The sequence below is a fragment of the Erithacus rubecula genome, assembly GCF_903797595.1.
Source record: "Erithacus rubecula genome assembly, chromosome: 4".
In the NCBI taxonomy this organism is placed as follows: Eukaryota; Metazoa; Chordata; class Aves; order Passeriformes; family Muscicapidae; genus Erithacus; species Erithacus rubecula.
In genome coordinates this window covers 18,006,720-18,032,229 of record NC_136686.1, presented here as the reverse complement: position 1 = coordinate 18,032,229, position 25,510 = coordinate 18,006,720, and the positions used below count along the sequence as shown (strand labels likewise).

At 43.2% G+C, this 25,510-nt stretch overlaps 1 protein-coding gene across 1 annotated transcript in view; it reads left to right on the top strand.

Moving 5' to 3' along the window:
* Window positions 1-4,913: 4,913 nt before the first annotated feature.
* NUAK1 (NUAK family kinase 1) overlaps window positions 4,914-25,510 on the top strand; it is a 46,014-nt gene continuing 25,417 nt past the window's right edge. Inside the window, exon 1 of the mRNA XM_079303473.1 lies at window positions 4,914-5,322. Within this exon, the coding sequence (XP_079159599.1) occupies window positions 5,026-5,322 (297 nt within the window). The 5' untranslated portion in view covers window positions 4,914-5,025. The remainder of the gene's footprint in view (window positions 5,323-25,510) is intronic.

Here is a 25,510-nt window from a genome sequence, read left to right as displayed (position 1 = left end):
TGCAACAGAAAAGACACTATATTTCACTTTTGTCTTCTGTGCAGTTCAGGTTGTTTCCCCTCACTTCTCTGGTTTTGAGAGCCCCAGGTTAGCAATAACATTGGGGAGTTTTGAGGAAATGTTGACTGCAGAAAAGCATATTTTTTATCATGTGACATAAGCATACAGGCACACATGCACATGTAAACACATTTTCAGATCTGGAGATAAATATCGAGCAGGTAGCTGCTATCCTCTGTGCTATGGATATCTCAATAAAACATATCAAGCAGCAGAAGAAATGGAAGAGTTTTACAGGTAAAAATTATAACACATTAATTGTCTAAATTCTCTGGGAAAGCCACAGAAGAAAAAGCTTGAGGCTTGGAAATGGAATTTTAAAAGATATTTTATGGACATACAGCTCCTCTCCTATTCAAAGTCTTATAGCCTTATGAAGAACGCCAGTCTCAACTCCAGAGTCCTCTCCAAAAAAGCATTACAAGTATTCCTCAGTTTCTTCAGTGCTCCTAAAGCTCTATAATGGGTCTGGGATCCAGATTCAGAGGGCTCAATTTCACTTAAGTCTTTATTCTTCCCACTACATGGACAAATCCAGAGTCCTAGCACCAAAGAATAAGAGGAGACACATGAATTTAGATGAATGTTTTAACTTCTGAATGTGGGCCCTGACAGTGATCATTACTTGACTGAAGTATTGTATTAATAGTGAACTGACATGTCTGGATGCAAACAAGACACACTTCAAAAGATCACTACTTGTCAAGGCAAAGTTTTTTTATATGGCTCACTACAGAGAAAATCAGCATTACAGTCTTAATCCCGAGCTTTCTTGACTCCTGCAATTTTTATAAAGCATGCAATTACAAGGATTGGATGTGATCTGCCAGGGTAGATAATATACAGATACCTGCCACAGCAACCAGATGGATGCCAGCTGTCTCTGCCAGCACTGCTTTCTAAAGGATAATCCCTATCCTTGAGTGGAACCCATTACCATGCTTTCACTTCATCAGATCAAAAAGCTGTCTCTCAGCAGGTACTTATAAAGAAGAGACAGTTCCATTGAGGGAATGTCTTCCAGTTTTGCCTGCCAGTATCTTCCAATGATTTGAAAGTCATGCCATCTTTAGTTCTGCAGTCTGGACAGTGCAGAACACTAAATCTTGGTACTAATTTCTCCTCTTTCCTCTATCTTACACTGTAGGGAACAGTCAAGGAACATATTCCAGCTCTTCAACAGCCCCCAGAAGCTGATCTCTATAAGCGTGGTAACAACATTGTTACACAATTCACAAACACTGGAGAATGCTGATGAGCAAAAGGTCTGAGTACAGATGATACCATCTCACCAAGTTAAACTGCCATATCCATAATCCTTGCAGAGAATACCTGGTCCTGTTTGGTAAATTAAGTATTTTAGAAAGTATCTCTGAAATCCTGCTTTGTTTTTATTTAGCTCAATACATGGAATGAATTAACATCAGCTGTATTAAACTCATGTCTCATTAAAGAAGCTGACAATTTTTTGAGGAGCACTAAATATTTGACTATTAAGTCAGTGGGCTTTTTAATCCTTAGTGTCTCTATGCCAGACAGAAAATAAGTTGTGCTGTTTTGAAAGTTCATGGCAAAATGAATCCTAAAAATGCACTGAATTTTATAACAATTTTTTACTGCTTGCATATCACAATCTTTTAAGATCATTTTCCAACTCACACTGATTTCAGGAAGGTAAGCCTACTGAAATCAATGGCTTTTTGTTGTCATTGAGATAATCCTTACAGTTTAGATTTGGTACAACATATCCTCCAATACTTTTTGCAAATTAGAGCCTAATCCTATTTTCCTTTGAAGCTGGCTAGTAGAAGTCTGATGGTTTCAATGGGAGGATAATTCCTTTTTGTGAATAAGCAAAAGCAGTTATGTAAAATACTACTGTCAAAAATGAAGAATTCCCTAGTGGTGTATATAAACTCAAAGAACTGAAATTCTCACCAAATGTTTATCTCTGAAACAATAAAATACTACATGTTTTACATGGACTTGCTAAAAAGTGTAAGGAAACACCTCTGTATGTTGGTGATACATTCAAACATATGTATACTTTTATATTCATCATTATTTTCAATAATCATTGCTATTACACATGAGCACAGAAAGCTTCTTTTGTCCAGTTTCAATTTACATATCTGATTTGCTCAATGCCCACTGGCTTCACATTTAAGAGCACGGAAATTTAAAAAGAAAAGTGGTACTTCTAATATTTCAACTACAATCCAATATATAGCAATGATTTATGACATATTTCCTAGAAACTGATGATTTCTATGAAAATGAATGTTTCCAAGCAGCTAGAAGGGCCCACTCTTGGGAATAGTAACAATGCTCATGAGTAAAACATAATGAAACCTATTGTCATCATGGGCATTCATGCTTTCCTGCTATTCCAGAAGTATAAAGGACCTGAGACAGGCTGCACTGAGTTTCAGCCTGAAGGGAGCTTCCAGACTGCCTGACACATCCCCGCTGCCTCTGGGGGGCCCCAGCCTCTCCTGAGCTGCTCCTGTCAGCTGGCACAGGTCACAGCAGGACCCGGGCTGCTCTGCTCTTGGGTGGGACTAGGGCTTGCACTGGACATGCAAAACCACCAGGCAGTTGTCACTGTCATCTTGACAGACTACTGCACCCCTGGCACCCAGCAAGACTGGGACTCTGATTTAATCTACTTAAGTGAACACAGCAGTGAACACATGCCAGGACAATTTTTCACTTCTCCTGGCAGTCAAGGGCACCCTTCATGCTCTCTGTGTTGCCAGCCCCTCTCCTAGGGCCCTCTTGCTGCTGCTGCACTCTCTCACCTGTGCCAATCCTTATTTGCAGCATTATTATTTGCATTCCTACACGTGGATGTGTCTTGAGGCATCCCCTCAAATATGGGAAGAGCTATGTAAGTGGATTTCAAACTGGGCGCATGGAAATCAGCCAGGGCAGTAGCAGATGTCTCTCTGTCCCTCTCCTGCATGTTCAGGTAGGCCAAGCATTGCTTTATTCTGTGCCAGCTGACAGGAACGCAAGAGCACTTCAGAGCATCAAAATAAAACAACAAAAACATCCAAGTAATCTTGCTTCTTACAAACAGAAGGCCACAGAATTTTTGTGCTTTTCACATTTAAAATAAAGGAAGGGGCTACAGAAAGAAAAAATGTGTTTTGGTTTTTTTTTGTTTGTTTGCTTGTTTGTTTGTTTTTTAATAGTAATGGAGTAAAGCTTCCTTTACCTTTTCTGCTTTGGAATAACCACTTTCTGGTGCATTCTGTGAAAGAAATGTTAAATTTCGTGCTCCCAGACTTCCACCAGTATCAGGCTTCCAAAGATGAAGAAGCCAACATAGGATGTGTTTCTTCTGACTGCTGCAGGATTCTTTTTGTCTTCTTCAACCCCTGTGGCATGGTGCTGGCTCCTGCCAGGAACAGGGTACTGCACTAGGCATATTTGCCTTGAGCCAGCTGGACACTTCTGCTGATCCTAAAATGAAGGTGTAGTGATGTAATTACAGAGAAACTTTTGTTTTCAAGTTCAAGTCAGAGAAGCTAAGGCTGCAGCCTCAGGGCAGAGTGTTCATGGTCTCAGGAAGAAAACTTGCAGAAGTCCAGCTTTACACACAGGCCCAGTGAATTAGAGGAACCAAACAAGAATCCTCACCAAAGCTGGTGCCCAGCTATCACCCCATCACCTTGACACTCCACAGTTGGTTGCCTTTGACAGACCTGAGCCTTTGCAGGATCCAGCCAGTGAAACTGAGCACATGGATCAGTTTCTGTGCTAACACTCCCTCAGCAAATTGGAGGAATGTGGCTACTAGCTCCTGAAATTCTGTGCCATGATATTGCTCTGACCACAAAGTAGGACTGAAATTTTCAAAAGGTCTGTGTGTTATCCTTGCAGAGCAGACAATCCCAGCTGTAGCCTGCACCTTAAGAACAGTCACTGGGGAAGAGACGCCGAACCAGGGCTCTCACTTGAAAGTCTTTGTGTTGATCCAGAAAACCGGCCATAGTGGAGAATGCCAGAATGATTCCACCCCCTGCAAATTTCCCTTTTCTGCTACAAATGAACATCTGCTTCCTCCGGCCATGCACTTGGGGATGGCTTATTTTCTAAAGGGAACATGTGATGCATCTTACCCTTCGCAACAATTTGTACGTCTGTATCGGTTTAAGTTTTCAAGCCCTCTTTGTGAAAGAAACAACCCTTACTTTAAAATGAAGAAAGCGTAAAACCGATGCGTTCTTTGCATTTCCAAGATCCCCAACGCAGACGCGAGGTGTTCCTCAGCTCTTGGCGCAGATTTGCGACCACAGCAGGACTGGGCCGAGGAAGGTTTCACCGGCAAAAACCTTGAGGAGCAGGCAAACAGCGCCTGCCCATGCCAAGGACCGGCGGCACCTGGGTGTGCCTGAGTTTTCCTTCCAGCTCCACCAACATGGAAACCCTACAGGAAACCCTCGCCCGCTTGGTGAATGGGGAAAATGAGACATTTTCTGGAAAAACTTTCCAGACCTACATTTGGTCTCGAGCCCGCGCCCGCCGCCCCTGCAGGTGCACACGCCAGACCCGCGGGCCCGGGGCCGGTGCTCCGCCTCGCCTCAGCGCGGCCCCGGGGCTCAGCCCGGGCCGGCGGCGGCGGGGGCTCGGCCCGTGAGGCGCCTTCCAGCGGGCCGGGGAGCCGCCGCCGAACCCCGGTCTCCGGCGCACAAAGGAGCGGCCGCAGCAGCGACCCCCGCAGCCGCCGCCCCCGCCCGCCCCGCGGCTCTCGGGGCGGGGCGGGCCGGGCGGAGGGGCCGCCCCGCGCCGGTGCCGCCGCCGGGGCGGGCGGCGGGGAAGGGGCGGAGAGCGGGGGCGCCGCCGCCGCCCCCCGGCCCGCCCCGCCCGCCGCGCCCCGTGGTGCCGGCGCGGGCGCGGGGCCGAGGCAGAGGCGGCGAGGCCGGCGGGGCGCTCACACCGCGGCCGCCGCCGCCGGGCATGGAGGGCGCCGAGGCGGCCGCCCGCGGCAGCAGCAGCCCCAGCCCCGCGCAGCCCCGCTGCTCCTCCTGCGGCCCCGGCCCGCCCGGCGGCGAGGCGGCAGCGGCAGCGGCGGCCATGGAGGAGCCAGTCGGGGCGGCTCCGTCCCCGGAGGTAACGGCGGCGAGGAAGCAGCAGGGGGTGAAACGGCATCACCACAAGCACAACCTGAAGCATCGCTACGAGCTGCAGGAGACCTTGGGCAAAGGCACCTATGGCAAAGTCAAGCGGGCCATCGAGAGGTTCTCTGGCAGAGTGGTAAGGCAACAAGAGCGGCTTCTCTCTGCCTCTTTTTTTCATGTATACAGGTATATATAAGATCAGGTCCCAGCGCCGGCCGGGTGCATCCCCTTAGGAGCGCCTGTGTGCTGTGTGCGGGGCTGGCGAGGCCGGGACCCGCTCAGCATCCCACCCTGCCTGCGCTCCGGGGCTTTGTTCGCAGTGCCAGCCCTGCAGAGACACCTTCATCTGGGGCAGCGCTGGAGGGACTGTAGTAGCGCGTTGGTACCTTTTGAAGGGATGTGATATTATTGGAAAAATAGAGTGGCTGATTGTTTTTGTTCTCTTTTTTTTTTTTTTTTTTTACATGCGAGTCCACTGTGAATAATTTTTTCCCCAGTGGAAATTCACGTTTTGGAGAAACCTGTCACATCCCCTGGCTAACCAACACCGCTCACAAAGTACTGTCAGAAGGGAAAACGTTTGCTTCTCTGGTTAAAAATGCCGTGATTCGGTCATACTTTTGTGACCTGAACTTTGCTGACACCTAAAAAAATTGCAGGGACTGCAACCCACCCCATTGGTTTTTACGATCCGTTTCACCGCTCAGCGGTGCCGGCTGGCTCGGGACTTCAAGCAGCCCGGGGCTTGTCCAGCAATAACTCAGTTTCAGCATTTCCTCACTGCTGCAGCGCTCCAGCCGGGCGCAGAAATGCAGCTGAAGCAATGTACACGTTAGTCAGAATTATTGTCATTTTTCCTTCCCAGAAGTACGTAACTATCCACAGAGGGCAGGCAAATGCGAGGCGGGCGTTGTTGTGTTAGAGAAATAGGTTGTTTTCTACAGAGATCTTCATCCTGAAGTACACTAATTGAGTTTTCACTAGACTTCATCTGAAAGCAAGGCATTTCCCTGGTGACGTTACATTTATCTTTCCCTTTCGGTTGCTGGGGAGCTCAACACGCACCCAGATGCTGAAGGATCTGTAAAACAGAAAATGAAATTTCAGATGCTGTGACTTTAATAAGGAACACTTACTTTGCAACTGAATATCTTTGTGTCGACGGTGAAAATGAGAGTTTCAGCCAAGTTGTAGAGTCATATCATATATGCTTTCAGTTTATTAGCTCATTTGGAGGCTGGCTAAAGAGAAACCAGAGATGGACATCTCTGCACATGCTCACTCTAAGTCCATGATTTTTAAAGTTTGCTGTCTTGGCTGTTTTACAGCTTCAGGCTAACAACAGGGTTATATTATATGTTAACTATTATTTTTTAAGTAGATTAGTTTTGAGTTGCTTTATAAAATGTAAATAAGCAAATAAATTGAAAACATCTCTTTTCAAGGAGCTGAGAAATTAACAAAAAAAAAAAGGTGACAGGAATGCACAATGAAATTTGGCTTTGGAAAGAGCCCTCACAGAGGAAAGGATGTGGAATAGATGTGTGTCTCATCTAACTTAACGCACTAGGTCTTTACATATTTTGCTAACTGTCAAGCTCTTCAGCTGCACAGCTAAAGGATGCTTTGATGTGGTGGTCTGAACTGAATTTATATGGTTAATGCCATCTTGAAATGGAGAGAGTGAAAATCAGAATACCCACGCGATCTTAAATGCAATAAAAATGTAACATTCGCTGTATCAGCTGGTATGTGGAAGCTGAACAAGTCCTTACCAGGGTGTGAGTTTTTTACTGGAGTAATGCAAGCCTTGGCGTGTGGCACTTGGTAATTATTAACTAGTCTGCAGGCAAGTTCTGGTGTAACGTGTCTATTTGAACTGTAACATCTGTGAGTGTATGTAAAATACCCACAATTTGTCCTCCTGCAGAATACAAGCTAGTTGTCAGGAATCCAGCCAGATCTCATGAATGGAAAACGCTTCTTGTTTTCTGACAGTTCCCTTGTCTGGCTGTTACAGTGAACACTGATTCCTTTCCGTGAGCGAGATAAGAGAACCGACGGGATGACTGATCAGAGGGGCAGTTTTTCTTTGTTTTTTCTACCTCTCTTTTTCTTCCTTTTCCTCTTCTCAGTTCTTGTTAGTGGGCAGTGTTTGCATCATGCATGAGCAGGTTGGACCAGATGCTGCAGTGTCCAGCAGGGGATGTGGCCAGAACTGTCTGTGGCACCATGTCCAGTGCCAATCCTATTGCAGCCAGCAGCGAGAGTCCTAAGGGTGCTCTTGTCCAGGCTGGTTGCTTCCTATTCTGCTGCTGGTTTAGCTGATCCTCTCTTTCTTTAGTAAGCAGGTATTTGAAGCTGCATAACAGATTGCCAAGTTGGACCTTGTGTTCCCATTCATCAGTCTTGTTCAAACAATTCTCCTGTTTGGCCTTTCTACTTCTCGTCTGTCAAGAATTTCTTTAGCTGTATGGTGTTTAATAAAGAGATTTGCATGATTAGCCAAGCTTTTAATGTGAAGCACAAACTTTGGATTTGTCGTCATCTGTATAAACGGAGCTCAAAAATGAAATAAACTGGCAGGTTTGGATAAATAAAGTAAAACCAAGGTGAGAAGACAGTTCAACACAAAGTACAGATGTGCTTTAATCCTGTGCCATTGGAAATCAATAGCAGGATTTCTGTTGACTTGAATGAAAGTATTTGGCACATGTTTGCAGGTTACAGGTTTGTTATTCCTCTTAACTTTAACTTTATTGTCTTTCCTTATAACGCAGTGGAACGTGATCATAAACTTTCCTGCCATAAAGCTCGGGGGTAGATTGTATGATACATTTGGTTTGTTATTGGAAACAACTTAGGTGAATTTGTGCATTAGTTACTGCAGTGAGTACAGACAGTATTGCATGCTGCACGGAGCAGTTAAAATATTGCCCAGTATATGATGTATGAGGTGCCTAATTTTGCCAGCATGGTTTCTTCATTAGTGCTGTCTCAGTATACACATTCATAACTTACGACATTTTAAATTAGGGCACCTGTTAGCAAGTGTAAGGATGAAGAGATGATATCTGAAGCCTGTGAAGTAACACTCATGCTGGTGTTTCTGTGGGTGTTTTTTCCACTTGTCATGTCGCACATGTTAAACCAAAGAACGGAACTTTTATTCATGTTGTGTATTCAGTGTTTGTTAGCCAAGAAATCCACAGTTACACTTATTTCAGCCTTACTTAAGGTGTGCATTGACCACCTCTGGCTGATTCTGTGCACAAAGATGGTAAATGCTGCTGGATTCTTCTTTGAGTAAGTGATTCCACTGGAGTAAATACACATTAGAATGCAGATTTAGATTACAGATAGGCGTTTTCTGTTTGCCATTTGCAAAAGCCAGGAAGTTTGTCTCCCTTTCTCTCCTTTGGGAGGCGACGGGGGAGTAGCTACAGGAGCCTGCCTCCCCTCCAACTTCATCTCCCTCTTTCTGCCTGAGCCATGACTTCTTTTCTTCCTCCTCACCAGCAGGTGGAGGAAGCACTATTCTCCTCCAGCCGTTCCTCCAGAAAGTTAATTATTTTGGGAATTGATGACAAGCAGCAGCCCAACATGAGGAACAGGCACGTGGTGCATATTTGGACTGGCACGTTATGTGTGGTGGCTGCCGTGTGTTATTTATCTCCTTTGCAAAATAGCTACAGGTAGAAGGATGTTGCCAAATGAAATTGGTTTCTGGATCAAAATCTTGTAAAAAACCCCTCAAACTTTAAAGCAACCAATCTTTTTATTTACCACTGCAGTGCAAATCTTTGCTTTGAATCAAGTCTGCTTCTTGATGAGTTTGAAGAGTTGCAAAGGGTCTTTGAAACCTGAAACAGCAACAGATTACATGAAGGGAGGACTTCTGCTTTGCTGATTGGATTTCTCTATATCATGACAAAACCAAAACTTGAATGCCAACAATGCCAGCTCTGTCACGTCAGTAATTAAGGCCTTGTAATTAAGGCCACACAACCACTTGTCTCTTTGGAGTGTGGTTTTTAAGGGTTCCTTGTAACAGGATAAAAGGTGCTCGTGGGTCACTGAAGGCAGTGAAAGCCAGGTGGAATGTTTGTCCCAGTTCTCTCACCTGTGCTGCTGATATTATGGAAAATGTCATATCCCTCTAATGCAAGGGATTTTAAAAATATTTAATTATATATTTCCATTTTTTTTCCCTGAGAATTTCTTCGCTTAGCACTTGGGTCACTGCTTCATATTGATATTTATCTTGTTTGCTCGGTGTGCATCTTCTCCAGGATAATGTCCAAATCTGACACAGAATCTGTTTATTTCTTTTGAGGTTCTTTTTTGCTCTTACTAAGACATCTTCCTTTGTGGCAGACACAGTTATGAGCATCTACACAATGCTGCTGTGATGTGAAGCATCTTTACAGTACTTTGCTCAGCAGATTCCTGATTCATAAATGTGGCTTCCTCAACTCTGATAACACACTTCAATTATAGTAATGCCTTGTGTTGCTACCCCATTTTATACATGAGAAAAACTTGCCAGTTAAAGCCAAAATCAGCAGAATTTTCAGCTGGCTTTGAGTGCACTAATACCTGGCTCGTCCAGACATGTAGAGCATGTAACATCAGGGTCCTGTGCATGACACCCTCCTCCTAGGGAGCTCAGGCTGTCCTGCCTGCTGGCCTCTCTCTTTACCGGGGCTTTTGTCCCAGTGTGACATCCAGCTTCGGTCTCCATTCCTGGCCCTTTTGTGCCGGGCTGCCTCTGGCTTTGTTGTGCGTGCCAGCGCGCTGACCCGCGCAGGGTGTGCGGCTTTGCTCCCTGTTTCCAGCCTGGCAGCTGCCAGCGGGATCTGCTGCGCTCACATGGGGCCAGAGGCTCCTCAGGGCAAAAGGGATTCCTGCAGAACCTACCACCTAGGTCTTGTGCATGTATGGATGTGTGTATGTATGGATTTATGATGCTCATACTGAGTTCCTTCAGGGAGCTGTAATGTGTCTAAATCTGGACAGTGTTTTCATGGTGCTGAAGGCATGTTAGTGAAACTCAGGTCAGCTTCTGCATGCATGGAAATTCTAGATCTGGAATGAATAGAAGTTGGAAAGAGTATATGGGCTTGAAAATAGTTTTGCTGTTAATTTGTTATTTGTTCCACCCTTAACTATTAGATGTGTTTTGAGATTGTGGTTTAAAAAAAAAAGAGGAAAAAAAAGCAGCAAATGAAAAAAAACAACTGGAATTATTCTAATGTAACTCACAGTGAATATTGTGGACTTATTACCATAGGCGTTACTACCTGGTTATATCAAATTGCTGCAGTTTTCATATAAACACTTGGATAATTGAAATGCCAAGGAAGACCTTAACATTGAGGAGTGCAGACAGAAATAACTGATTACAGCATGAGGGTCATCAGGAGAAAGGCACTAGAACAGAATACTAGTTTTCTTCACTGAAAATTTCTGTTGGGAAGCAGATTTGTTCAGGGGAGTATGGGTCAGTAGAATGGAAGCCTGAATTAATGACTAGCCAGTAAGGGGTCATCTGAGTATGTTAGTTTGTCAAATCTTTTACTAAATTAAAGAACAGCCTGTTCTTTGAGCTTTAAGTGAAGATCAAGTAATATTCCTTCAGTGATGATCCACTTCCTTACAGGTGAAGAAATTAAAAGTTTCCAAGAGACTGTTGCCTTAATTTTTAACTCCTGCATTGAACAATTTTGGGCAAATAATTAACTTCCCTGTGTCTCAGTGTATTCCTTTCTGGGAGGGCTAATATGGGAAAGTTAGACTAATGAACAGGGCACACTTTGGTTTGGTGCATACCTAGCGTGATTCCCTCTACATGTGAAATTTCACAACAGAATTTGAGCCAATGTTTTTAGTGCAGCTTTCAGCTAAAAACACTATAAAATGCCTAAGTGTTTTTACAAATGGTTTCATAGCACCATGTGCTAGAGAACACAAGAGAATGGAAATTGCTGGTACAAAGTCTTTCATTCGATATTGCTAAAATGTACTGCATTTTTTAGTGGCATGTGTTCTAAAAATTATTATTGTTTTTTTAGGAACCACAGTGTGGATTTGCCATGTGGAGACAGTTATTGTATATATTGTAGTTCGGGGTCATACATGTTGAATAAAACCGTGTGGAATGTGCAGTTCCTGTGAGCAATTGTTTATTCCCTACAGAACTCTAATTGTAGTTAGTCTGTGTTTTGTCTGGTAAATAAGTAACTAGAGAGTCTCTGCTGGAGTGAGGAATTGGGAGGAGGCACAGGGTGGCCACACCAATGCCAAGGAAGAATGACAAATGTGTGGGTTGAAAACTAGCTCTGGATATATCAGCCTTGAGCACCAGCAGGTGAATGTATGTACAGCCATGGTTATCTAAATGTAGAGCATATGGGACACATTTCCAATACCTGCATACCAGGCATTTGGAAATTGATTGATGACCTTTGGTTTGACATGGGCATCTACCTGGTTCTAGTCTCTCCCTTTTGTACCAAGCTAATGTACCCTGTATCTACATGAACTGGGCTGCTGATGTCAAAGCACTGCCTCTTGCTGTGCAACCATGCATATTTTCCTTTAAAAAGTGGGACCAAACAATGTTTTCTGCCACAGCTCTGAAGCCAGAGGTGCAGGTTTGCCTCCAGGCTTGGGGTGGGATAGGAGCTCACAACATGGATAGCAAAAGCCAGTGTGCTCAGTGTGCTGGCCAGAGCCTCAGCAGCTCCTGACCTGGGTAAGGCTGCAGCCAGTGCCCAGCTCAGGTGTTCTGTGTTGAGGGTTTGCATGCCACCACTGATGGGCACATTGGCATGGGAATCTCTGACCTACAAGAGCATCTCCTTCTTACCTCATCCATAAGTCAGGATTTGTCCCAAAAATTGCCCAGGTGTGCTCCAGACACTTTATAGAAAAACCTCTTGTCATTAGCACCGATGGGTCAATGTACTTAGGATCATATGTCAGAGGAAATGTCTCAGATGAAAAGGTCTCCAACTAAATATGTAAATGATATTTGTCAGCATTTCCTTCAAATATCTTCCAGCAGATGTGAGTACCATGTGTGTCCATTTATTAAACTAAACTCAAAATAATTTCCACTTTGCTAGATATATGGGGAATAGCTGGGGAGGGCAGGGAGCAAACTACAAAGCAAGGTAAAAACTGCATATGTGTGTTGTTATATTTGATGACCAATTCATTAAAGCCATAAGTGTATCCAGGCTTTCAATAGTGTTCTCCTGCTGTTGCTTCCTGTACTCCCTGGCTACAAAATCAGTCTCTATGGCTCTCATTTGTCTTACCCACATGAAAGACTTTGAGCATCTGCAAGTTATGATTTGAGAAGTATCTGCTTTTAAACAGAATATATTTATCACCGTGTCTTCACAGGCAGCACAGTACGTTGTATAAATTAGGGGATCCTAGACCTTTGAACACTTGGAGGCTGGGTGAGGTACTCCGTGTGTGTACTGTGTCTGGCCATACCCATCAAACATCCTGGACCCACACCAAAAATGCCAGATGTTCAGTAGACATGGAGGCCCTCCTGTAACCTTTGCTGTGTGTGTGAAGGGGGCAAGGTTGTAGCCATCCCTTGATCTTCCACGGTTCTTGTACTCCTATCGGAACTCCGTAATTTCTATATTTTGAACTACAGACCATGGGGCAATCCTCAGTTCAGTCTGTTAAGCTATTGCATGGTACAAGCTCATTGTGTCCCTCAGCTCTCCAAAGACAGATGGAACTTGCTCAGCTCTGATGGATTATGAGCCATCAGTCCTTGAAGCTGCCACTGGTCCATAATGTGATGGATGGAAGTCCTGGGTCTTGCTCAAGTATGGATTTTTCCAGGCTCTATCCTTACCAATGTAGGTGATAATAAAATGCTTTAATGGGTGGTTCTTTTTGTTTTAAAAAGAAACGAGTCACAGAGCAGCTGTGGGACAAAGGGATTGGCATGGCTGGCATGTGTGACACCATCCCAGCCAGTTGTAGGTGAATGTGAAAATCACAGAATAAATGCAGGTCTTGTTTCTGGAAGTATTAAGAAGGTAGCAGCTGAAGTTGCTGAGTTTCACATGCTCCTAATGTAACTGCAAATTTCTGGATTGTTCCTCAGCCTTCCCTTCTCACTGTCAGCATTCCTACTTCACCTCAGCGTGGTGCCTGGGAGCCCTTGCTGCTGGATCCCTGGGATGCTGCCTGGTGAATGGGAGGGTCTGCTGCACCTTGTGTGGGGCTGGCTGTGCTTCCCCTGTTGCCTCACCTTCCCAGGGACCCTTGGCCTGTGATGATCCCAGAGCAGCAGCCTCATGTGGGATGGCTTGAGGCTGGAGCAGTGTCTTTGTTCTGAGCTCTGGCGGCTTGAGGGGCTCGCAATTATCCTAATGTCTGGCTGGGCCGTGGAGCTGAGTCAGCGTGTTTGGCCCTGAGCAGCACTACTTCAGAATAAAGACACTAGTTAAGGAACATTAGGCTTTAAAAAATAGTAATTTAGTGTTCCTGCTAAAAGATACCAAGTTCAGAGCCTGAATTTAGCTATTCCTTGGTAGATCAGAAAAATTAGAGTCCTGCTGTTGATGGAGATCTCAAAGCCTTCGTACCATGTTTCCTGTACACAATAAGGCATTTGATCTCTGCTGATATTTCTAATCTCTATTAAATGCCTGATGATGAAAGATATCTCCCTTTATTTGAGGTACAAGTGTTACTTTAAAAATGAGTGTGAATATTTTTTTAATCGCAGAAGGTAGCGATGAGGGTTGGATAGAAATACCTTTTTGAGCTGTGTGGTAACTAAACAAATGCTCCTTTTTGTTAAATGGTGCTTTGTTGTTGACACAAAAAGGTTAAGTCCTTTGCATACAAGTCTGACAGGGGAAGACAGCAAAGCATTTGTTAAAGAAACAGCTTCCAAGGCACGCGTTCAGAGCTGTCACTTACTTGTATATTTCTGCCACCCTGCACAAATCAAACTTTATGGCTTCCCCAGCAGAATGCAGCTCAGGAAGGAGGAGTGAAGGTGCCTGGAGATGCCTGGGTGCAGTAGATCCAGCAGGGCAGAGCTGCAGGCTGTTGTTTTGGTGTGAGGAGATAAAATAGCCTTTGGGAAGAGAAGAGGGGAGAGTGCAACCTTCCCATCTGGTGTGTGCTCTAATGCCATGTGGCCTGAAACCTGGAAAATTCCTGTAAATACCTGCTGGAGGCAATGCAGGCTTAGCTGACTTGTGTAGGGATGTAACTGAGAGATGCTCACGTTACCCTCTTGGGAAGATACCGTTTTAATCAGGACTATGCATGAGGAACAATATCCTTCATGCTACTTCCTTTGTCATGTTTTTTATTCTCTTCAGGGTACCCAAATAATTATAATGGTAATCTGTGGGTTGAAGCTTCAACTCCTGTAGGTGCCAGTTGTTACAGCCATGCTTTGGGCATCCAGGAGGTGAGTGGTTTCCCTGAGGTTCATCTAGAAAATCTGTGGTGGAGCCACGGAGAGAGCTGAGGTCAGCCACAGCTCCAGCACTGTGCTGAGCCATTCCTTGTGTGCGTATAGCCATCTCAGGAAAATTGCTCTTGAAATGAATGTCCTCTTCCATGGCTTTACTCACACTTTGAATGCTGCCAGTTTTTCAAAAGCCCACCATCTCTTGTGCCTTGGAGACATCTCATCACTGTTGAGCACCATTTGATACAGTTTGGATGACATTGTGTGAGTACAACCTCGCAGGAGTGAGGACCTTTAGCTGGGCTGTGCAGTGCATTTGCATCCAGGCCAGAGACTAGCCATCCTTTTCAACTACAGTTTGAGAGTTTTCTATCAGTGTTTCAGTAAAACAAAGCATTCTCCCATTCTGTCTGTCATTTTATTATGCAAATGTAATCTAAGGGAACCTGTGATACGCCTTGTTTTGGGTTATGCATTGCTCAGAATTTATCAGGGAGAAAGATTTCATGCTGTACTTCAACCTCCTTCAAGCTTTTCTTGGATGAAAGGAAAACTCTTTAAACTGTGAGTGTAGCTGGTTATCATTATTGGATGTCATTACTCACTCAGTCTGAGCATAAAACGAAAAAATTTCATCCCTTGTGATGTACGTGGGTAAAAGGCTGCTCTCAGTTGCATTAACACTTGTAAGCTGAAGAGTAGAGTTCCTTTGTTTAAATTGAAATATTTGTTTAACACAGGCAAGGACTAAACAATACACTTGAAAGCGATTTGTGTTATTGTCTGTAGAGCAGAGCTTGTATTTTATGAACTGGCTGATCATAAAGACAGCATAAATCATGTAAAGCATTCTCATTTGCTTTTTCTTTCCTTCTTTCTCTTTTTTTCTTTTTGCAGATGGGGCTTGTAGAGTAGAGTTGCAGTCAAATGTCTGCTCCAGGATATTTTAGTTGAACTGTGCGAGTCCATTAAACAAATGTAATGGATTTTTGGAAAGAAGCACTGCGTGTTTCAAACCAAATGTTTTACATAGAGAACATCTGGTTAGTTCTGGGTGTTTGTATGTAGAGCACATCAGACAGCAGCCGTAGTGAGTTCAGCTGGGAGGTTGCCTGGGATGTAGTTGTAGGATATGACAGTTCAGTTGTTATGGGGAATAATTCCTATGAAGTATTGCCATAAACTGAATGTTTGGCACAAAGAGCTATATCTTTGTTTTACTGCACACCCAAGTTATTCTTCTTATCTGCCCAGCAAAACTCTAGATACTGTTTAAATAACCCAGTAAAAGCTGGCACCTCAGAGCTGTATTAAAACATACCTGAGGAAGGGAAGTGAAGCTTGCTCTGTGTTCAGGGAAGCACTCTGGGTTCCTGCCATGGGCAGAGCAGTGTGAGTGAGCAATGGGTGCAATATACATGAATGGTTTGTGGGGTTGAAGCCATCGGTGTTCCACTGGCATTGTGTGGTGTTGCTTTGAGCAATGTGAATATGCAAAACTGGTGAAATGCATATAATCAGCTTGACGTTAGAGTTTATTGGTGCTACTGGAAGAACTTTAACCTGGGTAGATTAATAAGTCTGCTTTTACTTCACAGCATTGGAAATAATATATTTCCAGGAAATGTAGGAAATGTAGAAAAATGTCTTATATGGGAGTTGGTTCTTAAATTATTTCTGCAGTTTAACTGAGGAATGTGTGGTTCAAATGAGATTAAAGTTGTAATTTCCAGAGTAGCAATGCAGCTTCCCCTTTCAGTATTGTTTAACTAAAAAGTTAAACAAAGTGGGTTAGGCATTCTCTGGGTCCAGTCCCTTGTGGACAGCAATTCACGTTCTGCAGCAGTGCTTTAATAGTCCTGCTCGCTCTGACATGATTTGTGGTACTTGCTGAGATGAGTTTCTGGACTGAGCAGCATGAAAGGGAATTGCTGCTCACTCTGAGGAAGAGGGTATGTCCAAGTCTGTGCGAAGGTCATTGGCAGGGTGAAGTGGGAAGCCTGGGCTGCTGTTGTTACACTACCTAACAGCTTAGCTTCTGGCAAGGGGATCCCAGAAACATGAGTTCTAACTCTGGCTTGTTCAACTGACTCCAGCCAAAACACGTGCCAGAAAAGGTGTTTGTGGATGTTGAAGAAGGGGGCAACAGTCCTGGAGCTTGAAGGGTCTGCGGGAGTTCTTAGGCAAAAACTTTCCATCCTGAAAAATAATTGCTTTGTGCCTTTTCCTCTCCAAAGTTAAGTCTCCTCATAACTACTTAGAACAACTGCCTGCAGTTATGAACTCCTCTTCTAGCAGAGAAAGCTGGAATTATGCATTTAAGGCTGCAGAATTGCTGGATCACCAGCCACTTAATTGTAGGAAAGTGTAAGTCGTTCTTCACCCTCTCACATCCATTCCAAGCCCAACTGGCTGCAGGGAGCAAGAGTGTTGCTGTTCCTGTGTTACTCTCTCCACTGAGGCATTAGGGTGGCCCTGGTAATTTACTTTCAATAAACAGAGGGGAGCAACAGGAGGTTCCTCTACCTTCAGGGGTATAAATATTTCTCAGAAATCAGAGACGGATAAGGAAGAAATCTTAGCAAACTCCTTTCCTCCTGCTGTAGTAATTCCACCACATTCAGTCATAAATTCTAAGATGGTCCTTTCCCAGGAGGGACCATTAAATAGGTAATGTCCAGGCAGAACAATGTAATACTGAAACAGTGTATTAACAAAAACAAATTTAATATTGAAAAGCAATCTGTAAGCCCTGGAGCAAAATAATCTGGGTGAGGCTTTGATACATGATTGCCAATCTTTTTGTTTTCCAAGAGTATTTTTCCAGATAGGATGTGGGTTTATGGTCTGCTAGATTCCCACCAGGAAGTGGTGTTCATATTTTGATCCACCTTAGATCAACTTAGCAAAGTATACTAGATACAGGTGCTTCTGATAGTTCTGTGTCATTAACCCTTCCTACTTTGCTGTTTAAACATGAACTATGACTCTTCATCGTAATTTCTGTGCCCACCATCTTTGCACAATGAATCTTTGCTCATCAATGTTAATCAAAAAGACTGAAGTCTATAAATTCAGCTTTAAAAATCTCTCCACAGTTAAAAATTCCGTTCTATGAATTAGGAATTTGAGGTGATTGAACAGTATGGTGTTGGGTTTTAATGAGTGTTGTGGTGCATGAAAGTACAGACATTTCTTTTTAAAAAGTCTCTTCCCAGGCTTGTTCCTTGTACTATTGTAGTTCTTATGGTGAAACAGCACCTTCTTTTTTTCCTCTAACAGGCTGCAGAACCAGAAAGTAAAATCAAAAATCCACACAATACCTGTTGACTTCACATTTGTGGTGGAAGAGGTATTGTAAAGATGTGCAAAGCTCTCAGTGGTTCTGTGATTTCTCTGAACTCATAGAAACTTTAGTGAAAAAGAGAGAATGAGCCAAGTAACATTTATTTATCCACAACTTTTTCAAGCAGAATTCACCAATGAATGAAAACATGCTGGGAGGTGGCTTCTTGGGAAAAAAAATGGTTCTAAGAGTTCAAACAATGTCTAAGCCTCTTCCTTGTTTAATGCGAATTACAGCCTTGCACTGATGGAGTACCTTTCACCTAAGCCTGTAAAATCACTTTAGAGACTCTGGTAACTGCTGAGGTTACCATTATTTAGCAGCACATTGTAACAGTTTGCAGCGGTTGCTTAGAGGTTGTGAATAACCCCATTTCCAATTTAAATTATTGGAGGAATTACAGGAGACTCTGTAATTTTCAAACTGGAACTAGACCCAGGCATCAGGGCTTTATACCTGTCTTCTTAAGAAAGTCATAAAGACTTTTTTATAACAACACAGCCAAGATTTTGGTTTTGTGTTTCATCCCCAAATTGATGCCTTGAACAGTGTGCACTCCTACTTTGGAGGATTACTTCAGTGTGGTTCACTGCTTATTCACAATGAAAAAACAACATTGAATTAAAGTCCCTCTCTGCTGCCTCAGGTTAGCATTTTGCATTACATCAGCAGCTGTGGTAGCTGTGAGATCAAGCCCCAAAATTACTGTGAAATCTATCTTCCAGTTTTTGGAGAGTGGATCTGTAATACCCATGTAACATTGAGAACAGTAAACTTGGGGCTTGTGAATTCTTTCACTCCTCTTTATCCTGACTTGCCAGTAATTTAATTAGTGCTAAACAGTCTGCACACAGACTTGCAGAAGTTAAAAGACTGACTGACACAGGATTTACTTTCAGTGACTTTTCCTCTTTTGCACATGTGCTGGATAGAGCTATGCTGTGTTTGGAAATTGATCAATAATGATTGCACAATTCTAACCTCATTTAAACTATGATATAAACAGACATGATAGAAATGGATGCTACCAGTTTTTTTCCTACTTAAAAGTGAAGTCAGCTTTTTTTTTTCCCTACTTTTCCCTCCCCCCCCCCCCGCCTTTTTTTTTTATTTTTCCTTTTAAATTCCAACAAAATTGTAACCTGGAAGAAAAGCAATTAGACTTTGTGAAATCCCATCTCAGTGTAGCATTTGGCTTTGGTAAACGTGGAAGCCAAAAATAAACATCTGCTTGGCAACTTCACCAGAAGTTAACTGTAAATGCAGTTTTCATCTTTTGAGTGAATATGGCATTCAGTGCTGGTTAACATCTATTAAGGAGAATGATCCATAGTTGAGGCTGTAAAGTGATTTTTTTTTTTCTTTTTAGATTACAGTTATGAGCATCCATTGCCTTGGGGGAATCCCCTACCCAAGTTTCTTTCCAGATCTAATTTCTTATGTGCCAAAGCATGATCTTTTCTTGAAAATTTGAAGGTAGTTGGATGGGAGTTCCAAAGTCTAGACTTTGGAAAGGAGATGGTCTTCCATTGATCTGCGCATGATATGGAGGATATGGAGTTACATTTAGAAGTGTATTAGTGAAAATGTAAGCAGTCCCACCCTTTTCTCCAGGAAGGTGGACTCTGCCAGGGTGCCAGACCAGCCCTGGGCTCCAGTCCTGACAGGACACAGCTGCAAATATCTTTAATGACCTGGTCATATCAGATCTTTGCTTTTCAACTAATCTTCTGCTACTTCTGCTGCTACCACAGCAAACTTGTTTTACTGTGGATCGGGGAGGATTGAAGCAGATTCAGATTTCTGTTGGAACAGTGGGGAGGGGTGAGAAGGGGCAACTTGAGGCATCACTATGGGAAAGGCATCATTATTGGTAGGGATGGTGGTTATTTGTAGGATCTTTCTTTTAGAACTGAATTGTGCTTTGACTTTGGACTTCAGTAGTGTGGTGTAAAAATCTTTTGGGAAGGCAAAAGTTTTTTAGTATATTTCAGACATAGGTGACTTGAGGCAAGGATTCTCAGCATTAAATGAAGAAAGGTCTGCCAGAGAAATTTGTCAGAGTGCATGGTGTAAGTATGCCAGGCTTTTTATACATAGCTGAGGGTAGTGGGTACCAGACAATGAAGTGATGCAAATTTCTCAGTAAGGCAGCAGTTACTCAGGAAATGTGCTCACAAATCCTGATAACAAGCACCGTATGCGGGGGCGAGGAAAGAAGTGGAGGAAGGGTGTTGTATGTTCCTCCTGGCACCCAATTTATATATGTACAGTATAAATGTGTTCATCTAGTACCTTCTACTGCTCATAAAAACTTGATTCCACAAGCATCTTTCTCTGTGAATAAAGGGGGAATCAGAGAGAATATATAATCCTCTTGCTGAGTGTTTGTGAATAGTTAAATCCTCTTCTCCACTTGGTGATTATGATATGATAGCAGCAACTGTGTCCAGCAGAACCAGAAAAGGAAAATTAAACCTGAGGTAATCATACCTTTATTCTCCCAGAGACAGTGGCACATTGTGCCTCAGTTTATGCAAACATTTTGATTTAACATTTATCACACTGACTCGGGACTTCTTGTGCCTTGGCACAGAAATGAATTTCTCTACAAGTAGTGACATCAGCTTTGGTTTTTAGAAATATAATCTGTCTGGTACATTGTGAAGAAGGGAATGGAGCAAAGAGATGCTGATATTTGTTATATGCTGTCAGCTGTAAAAAATACCTTTGCCTCATACAAGCAACATGGACCTGAGAGGTGCATGGAGACACGTGCATCCTTGCCCAGCTGCTGACTTGCAACAACAATACCAGTGTTTTGTCCTTGGTAATATCCATGACATGAACAAATGTGATGGAAAAAAGTGGAGCAGAACCCGAGATTTAAATCAGCAAAGGCTCACTTGGGTGCAGATGGCACTGGTTGCTGCTTTGAGCAACTGCCCTGATTACTGCATAGTTTGCCAATGTATCGAACAATAGTTGGGCTGCTGATAAATAATTAATAAGGATTTTGTTGAATCCTTGTCTCCCAGGCAGTATCACCATGGAGATGATCTGGCTTTTAGGATGTGAAAACGAACAATCTCCGAAACAATGGCATTGTGTCAACCTTACTCTTTCCCTGAAAGGGAGAGCTCTCAGAGATGTGTTAGCAGGCTGCACAACGCCAGGCACTACTTTTGCTTATACTCACAGTGGCCTTTTGTCATCTTTTCACTGACTGCGTGAAATGTTTTCTGTGACCGTGCAGAAGCTTGTTCTTAGAATTACACATCCTGTATGATGCTCTTTAGTACTGTATCTGACTCAGGGCTGGAATCTCAAGACAACTTTTTTCAGCAAGTGGTCACAGCAAAGGTATAATCATGTGGTAGGAGGCTTACTAAAAGAAGTCCTCATGAGAATAACTTTTCAGAATCCTTTGGATGCTTTATTTCTCCGTAGGAGTTTCTGTTCCTTCTTCCCACCTGGAAGGTCCAGAGGCCAGTTAGGCAGTTATTCAGCCCACCCTTTGCCTTCCCTTTTTCTCCTTTGTGCAGCCTCTGGAAGTGGCATTTCAATACAACTGCATTATCAGCATCCCCCTCCTTATCATTTGATTGCAGCCACCTCAGGGACCCCATAATTTTGTAGCTTTGTTTCTTTTACTCTTGGCTTGGTGATGTCTGGGCCAAGAGCCATAGGCAGAGACTCCCTTGGAAAAAACATTATATGGTGCCAGACTTTATTCTTTCTTACTTGGCTCTGTGGAGCTGGAGAAAGAACAATGTACCTTTTCTCTCCCCACCCCCAAACATCCTCTGCTCTCCCTTTCTCTTCCTCCCCTGGTTGATCAACCTATTCTTTACCTCCACACCCCATTGGCACTTGGCACATTGCACTTCCCACCTTCGAGTCTCAAAGAAAGGAAGCAGAACTGTGAAACTGGCTGGGCTCGCCCACTTCCCATTGCTGGGTGGGAATGGATTCAGTTCTGGGCTTTCAGAAAGGAGAGGTTTATGTGTATTTAACCTTCCCCTCCCTATTCACCCAAAGAAAATAATTTTTAATCATTTTCTTTACGCATCTTTTTTAACATATCACTCAGTGGCAGCAAGCTGTTTTCCCTTTTTGAGGGAACTTCACACTCTGTCCTGATGCTCATTTTTTGACTCTCCACAATAGTATTGTAAGAACCCACTGGAATTTGTTCAAGCATGGGTGGTATGTACAAGTGCTGGAATCATCTTAAAAGTCACAGCCTCCCTCGGTGGAAAAAACCAGTTCATATCTCACTATGGTCCTAAAAATAGCCTTGATAGATAATAGGGAGTGGAAGATTGTTTTCAATGGGTCTGAATGTACTGCATGCAGAAATTGCTGGGGAAGAGGGTCAGTGGTTTGTGGCATTTAAAGTAGTCAGACTCAGCTACAACACTCAGCGACTTAAAAATCTGTGACTCCGCACTGGGGATAGTTTTACCTTTGTTTATATTTACACAACTCAGCTGGAAATGAGACAAACTTAGGTTCATTAGACTAAAACAAACACATGAACCAACTTCCTGAAATCAAGTGAAACAGATTTTCACTTTAATGAAAATACAGCTGGTTTTTTTTTTCTCTCAGCTGTAAATGATGGTGACTCAGCAGACAAGGAGATTTCATATGGAAATGGGCACCTACTGCCTGCCATGCCCTTTGCCCAGATGTTTAGACCTGGACATACTTTTCTGTACACAGTGATCTTGATCAGGCTCTGTAAAAATAAATTCTACCCGTTTTGCTCTGTTAAGCAGCCAAGAAGTTTGAAAAGGAAGAAAGACATTTCTCTCACAGATATGACTGAATGTACAGAAACCTTTGCAACCGTCATACTTTTGAGGTATTTATAGTTCAATTCCAGTTATTTGTATGAAACAAAAGCAAAGAAGCATGAAGTGTGTTGGAAAATACTTTATAATCTCTCTACACCAGTTCAGAGAGTGAGTATAAATCCTCTTTCCAGCAAATGGAAACGAGTAATTTATTGCAGCCTTGAAGAAAGCAATTTATTTCTCTACGCTTCCTGCCCAGCACACCCTGCAAGCTGACTCACAGAGGGATGGGAAGCCAAAAGCTGTGTTCCCTCTTTCCTATCTGCTTCTGGAAGGCAGAGCAGCAGTGAAGCTGGGGCTGTACTTGTGCAGAGCAGTTTGGAAGTGCCTGGCAATATTAGGGGCTCACAACCCCTGCCTGTGCCATAGATTTTGGAGAGAGTATTCTCTTCACCTCCTTCTGAGCAGAGGCAGGTACCAGAGCTGGTGGAGTCGGTTTCATCCCATCTCTGATGGTCTTTTTCTCCCCCTGTCCCCATGTGTGGGACCATGCAGCCATCAGAGCTGCAGGAGATACTGGGGATGGTTTTGGTGCACACAGCCAGTAATGATCCCCAGAGGGAAACATCACATGGCTTAGTTCTGAGCTGTGACCTTGGTGCTTATGCTTGTACTTAACTTTGCATGTGTGAGCTGTCCCACAAAAGTCAATGGCCTGTTCATATGTGTGAAGTTTGGCATGTGCTAAAGTGTTTTGCCAGATTGGATACTATGTCTATAGGGGCTTTGCGTGAACTTGAACCTGTTTTGTTGAGGTGAGAGGCTTTAGATTTCATTATTAGGAATCTGATATGTTACTCTCTCTGAGCGCAGGATCTTGGAGTTATCTGAAATTCTCATTAAAACAAGAAGCTAGGAAAAATACAAATTCCTCCACTAGTAACGTTACTAAAAATACTATAATTAAATTATCTAAGTCTTAAACCCAGTAAAATATATTGAGAAAGTGTGGTAGAGGTATAAGTATAGTGGAGAGTACCAAAGGGACTAACAGCACTTTCTCTGCAGATATTAAGCTGGAGTATTTGGAGTAGTTAATGTAGCTGATGTAAAAAAGCATGTTGCTTTTTCTGTACTCTTGATTCATAGGCTGTGACCCTTAAGAAATTTTGATGTTGCTCACAGTGAAGCTGCTGCTTTCAGAGAAAGCAAGAAAGCAGGCTAGAAAGAAAGAAAGAGAGAAAGAGAAGAACCTTAAGAATGAACAAACAAGTTCTTTTATGAGGTATTTCTCAATTGACATTATTTCCTATTATGCTGGAGTTATTCAGGTTCATCATGCAGCAGTCCTGTAAGTGGGGTTTAGAATAAATGAGCCAGCTCTGTCTGGTGTTAAAAGCATAAGCAGTCTTTGAAAATACATTTTCTGGAATATATTTTTGAAATAAATAAATTTCATTCAAGAAGTTACATTATTGGTATTTTAGAATACCTGGAAGACAGGTTTGTTTTATGGTCCAATACCATAACATACATCTAGGGGCTTTATTTTCCTCAGAGATATGTAAACAATGAAGCATGTAATAAAATACCTTGAATGTGATTGTGACTTGTAATGTTTCCATGAAATACTGAATAAAACCCAACTGGTCTGCTTTCTTGTTTGTGTTGTTTTTTTCATATCAGTAGACTGGAGATGTGGTCTGAGCAATCTGGACCAGGTAAAAGACTTGACTGGCAGAAATCAGTTTTTTGGAAGGGAAGAGCTGAAATGAACGCTGTCCTGCTCCACTAATCCTGCTCTGGGATGCCTCCTCTGGCAGTGACAGTCTGCTGGCACTGTTTGGCCTTGGTAGCTTTTGAAGTGTGGAAGCTATCCATTTGAGGGTTGTGCAGGCCACCAGGCAGATGGCATAGGGAGAAGAGTATTTGTTGAGATGCCTTTGAACTTTTCATTTTCATGACACCCTTTTTGAGGAGAAAAATAGCCATGGAAATGGGGAAGGATATCAGAAATCGTCCTTTAATAAAAGCAGATGGTTTGTTGAATAAGGCATTGCACAGTTTGGGAGAAAGAGGCAGGCAGCAATTTCTGAGATGCTGCTGTCCTTGTTTCCTCTAGGAGTCATGTCACCTTTCTGTTTTGATTTCCTCATCTTCTGAAAGTGGATAAACTGTGCTGTTTCACCACTTGCATGGCTGATGTGCTGTGCCAATAGACAGTGGTGCTGCTTTGTTAGTGGTTGTGCTGGTCATGTACCAGGGCACTGCCTCCCACACAGTATTCTTGCTGTTTTCAGGATTGCAGGGGATGGGCTGACCATGGCCAGGTGGAGGCTTAGAGCTGCCCTGGCTCCACTGACACCACTGGAGTGAAGATATTTCACACCTGCCAATTGTCTTTTCTTGTTTCCAAGTGCTGGTCACTGTGATCTGAAGGAGCTGAGTGAGGGAAGAGAAAGTCTTGAATGTTAAAACCCAAGAGAGGAGTTCAGAATGCATTCTTTCCTTATATTGGAAGGAGATGTGGCAGCCTGGGTGTCACTGACAAAATCCCAAGTACTTTGTCTGGGCTATTGAATTCTACCCCTGCAACTGGGAAGTGATGCTTTCAGGAGAACTTAAGAACCATCTTTGAAATTTGGGTAAACTTTTAGGAATAGTCTTTATAAACTAAGGTGCCTTAATTTTCAGCATGGGCTGT